Source organism: Priapulus caudatus, unplaced genomic scaffold (genome assembly GCF_000485595.1).
Source record: "Priapulus caudatus unplaced genomic scaffold, Priapulus_caudatus-5.0.1 Scaffold3677, whole genome shotgun sequence".
Classification (NCBI taxonomy): Eukaryota; Metazoa; Priapulida; class Priapulimorpha; order Priapulimorphida; family Priapulidae; genus Priapulus; species Priapulus caudatus.
The window spans coordinates 12,156-14,827 of record NW_014580738.1 but is presented as its reverse complement, the minus strand read 5'-3'; the positions used below and the strand labels follow the sequence as shown (position 1 = coordinate 14,827).

Below are 2,672 nucleotides of genomic sequence, written 5' to 3'. Positions count from 1 at the left end.
AATCTGGCGCGGGCCTAATTAGGCTCGGGCCAAAAACGTCCGTGTGAACGCTCGGCTCGAGCCAAATCTGGCGCGGGCCTAATTAGGCTCGGGCCAAAAACGTCCGTGTGAACGCGCCTCATGACTTGAGCTGCCCGCATAAAAATGAATAAGTTTGTGGCCTAGTTTTTTTTCTCTCGCTGCAACCTAGTTTTGGGTTCATTAACCGCATTTCTTGCGATTTTATTCATTTATATCGCCGTGCGTAAAGTAAGGGCCTGGTTAGTTTTCTACGGGACGTATAACCTCAACGTGTTACCGCTATTTAAGTTGGATTTAAGCTTATGGTTCGATGCAGTGAAAAAAATACACGGGGGCTCGGCGCGATTTAGCCCCCGAAATGCCAAAAAGAGCCCCCGTAAATTTGCATAGAGTTCAATGCAAACCAAATTTTAGAGTGCTATTTTCATGCACGCGAGCTTGAAAAGTAGCCCCCGAAAAATCAATTTTAATTTTTTCCCTGGTTCGATGGCTCAGAGCTGAGAGAGCGTAATAATAACTTCTATCGCAGGAGAGACGAAACAGATGAATCTCTGCAATGCAATGAACAATGCGATGGACATCGCTTTGGAGACGGACCCCAACACAGGTAACAGCGCAGCATCCGCTCCGATCGACTCTTGTCTTGTCTTGTCTTGTCTTGTCTTGTCTGGTACATACTGTACTAATCGCCTGGTGTGGCTATATAACGTACAGGCTCAGCTTAGAAGATGGCTTGTTCGCCGTTATCATTCCTTATCATTGTGCTGTAGACTTGCCATGCTATTCAAACGGTGAGCTAGAGAATGGGGTGTATTGTATGGAAAAAGCAACAAAGAGGACACACGGTGTAGTGTCAATGGGCTGAAACACGTGCCATCATGAAAAAAGTCGCATAGTGGAGCAAAACAATGTAATGTCTACGCCTTCGTGTCTACCTCTTTCTCTCTCCATCTCCTCTCTACCTCTCTACCTCTCTCTCCTTCTCAGTGATCTTCGGTGAGGACGTGGCCTTCGGTGCTGTGTTCCATCTCTCTCTCTCTACCTCTCTTTCTCCCTCTACCCCTCTCTCCATCTCTCTCTCCATCTCCTCTCTACCTCTCTCTCTATCTCTCTCTCCTTCTCAGTGATCTTCGGGGAGGACATGGCTTTTGGTGGTGTGTTCCATCTCTCTAGCTCTCTCCACCTCTCTTTCTCCCTCTACCTCGCTCTCTATCTCCTCTCTCCATCTCTACCTCTCTACCTCTCTCTCCTTCTCAGTGATCTTCGGTGAGGACGTGGCCTTCGGTGTGATACAAACAAGGTTTCTTCTTAGGGAAAATTAGACAATGGAGGTAATGGCCAGTTTGGGGAAAAATGCGCATGATGGATTTAAAGACCTGCCATAGGCATGCATGCGGACGCTGCAGGCGGACACGCGGGGAGAGAGAGAGAGGGCAAGTCCCCTTCTCGCTGGGAGGGGGGAGGGTTCTGAGGGTCTTCCCCAGCAAACTTTAAAAAATTTGAATGTTAAAAATTGTTACAGGAGCATTTTCACAATGGCGATGTTAAAGTAACCATCTCGAGAGTTTTCCAGTGTTTTCACCACTTTCATGACACCTACCATTATTGCTTGAGTAACAGCAATTGTCTAGAGTACAATAAAATGTCTTAGAACCTTCAGTATTCACCGAAAACTGCCAGTTTCGAACCAATCGTTTTTGTAAACATTTGTTTTCTGTCATCTTGAACTAACATGAAGTATGGATTAGCTTGTGGCACCACCGCCTATCTGCCATAGACATAGTACAGGCATGCACTTGTTTTCAATTCATCACCGACACAAATACAAGTTTACCAATTCTGCCATTAGGCATTATCGGCATACGATAAATTTTATGGCTGTTACGATGTGGTCAAATCCATTTTTCTATGCTATAACTGCATAAAATCTTAGTATTTTTAATGTTGGTGTAATCGGTGGTATTTCCGCTGTCAGTGTCAGGTGAGACTATATTCAGCTTTATTTAGTTTTTCTGAGCAAAAATCTCGCAATAACCGTTTTAAGTTTGACAACGGCGGTACGCCGCTGTACCTCTCATGTATAAGAAACCCTTCATTGATAGTTTGGGACCCCCGCAATAAGCCAATATCATCCCATTTTATTTGGCCAGCCCTCTAACCTAACCACGATATTGTGTCTGTGAGACTAATAGTAATGCACAGGTTTTAAGATCTTGCAATCACGCGCACTTTCGATGTGCGATTATTCTGTGAGAACCAATCATCATGGAGACCATAGTCGCGTTCACACGGTCATGGTTTGGCTCAAGCCAAATGGGCTAGATTTGGCTCGGGCCAAATTTGGTTCGGGCCGGTCTGAGTCGGAGCGTTCACACGTACGCAAGTGAATACTGTCTGTCAAATTCAAATTCAAATTCAAATAAATTTTATTGCACAAATATCTCACAGATACTTTGGCAGTATGTCGCGAGATGGCGTTATGTATGATTCAGAGTGTTTACTTACATTCCGAGTTCAATTATCAATCTTGAAAACGTGCATCCTGATCAAATTTTTCGAATTTTTATACTGTTTTGGACTTTATTTCGTCGAAGTACACGTTCGACACTTGCGGCATCTACCACTCAACCGATTCTACCGCTCTACCTCTC

General features: G+C 44.6%; 1 protein-coding gene across 1 annotated transcript in view; it reads left to right on the top strand.

Annotated features, from left to right (window-relative positions):
- The first annotated feature begins 119 nt into the window (after positions 1-119).
- The window catches only part of LOC106819552 (2-oxoisovalerate dehydrogenase subunit beta, mitochondrial-like), an 8,012-nt gene continuing 5,459 nt past the window's right edge, over positions 120-2,672 (top strand). Inside the window, exons 1-4 of the mRNA XM_014824166.1 lie at positions 120-152; positions 551-628; positions 1,009-1,040; positions 1,334-1,352. Coding sequence (XP_014679652.1) covers positions 565-628; positions 1,009-1,040; positions 1,334-1,352 — 115 coding nt within the window. The 5' untranslated portion in view covers positions 120-152; positions 551-564. The remainder of the gene's footprint in view (positions 153-550; positions 629-1,008; positions 1,041-1,333; positions 1,353-2,672) is intronic.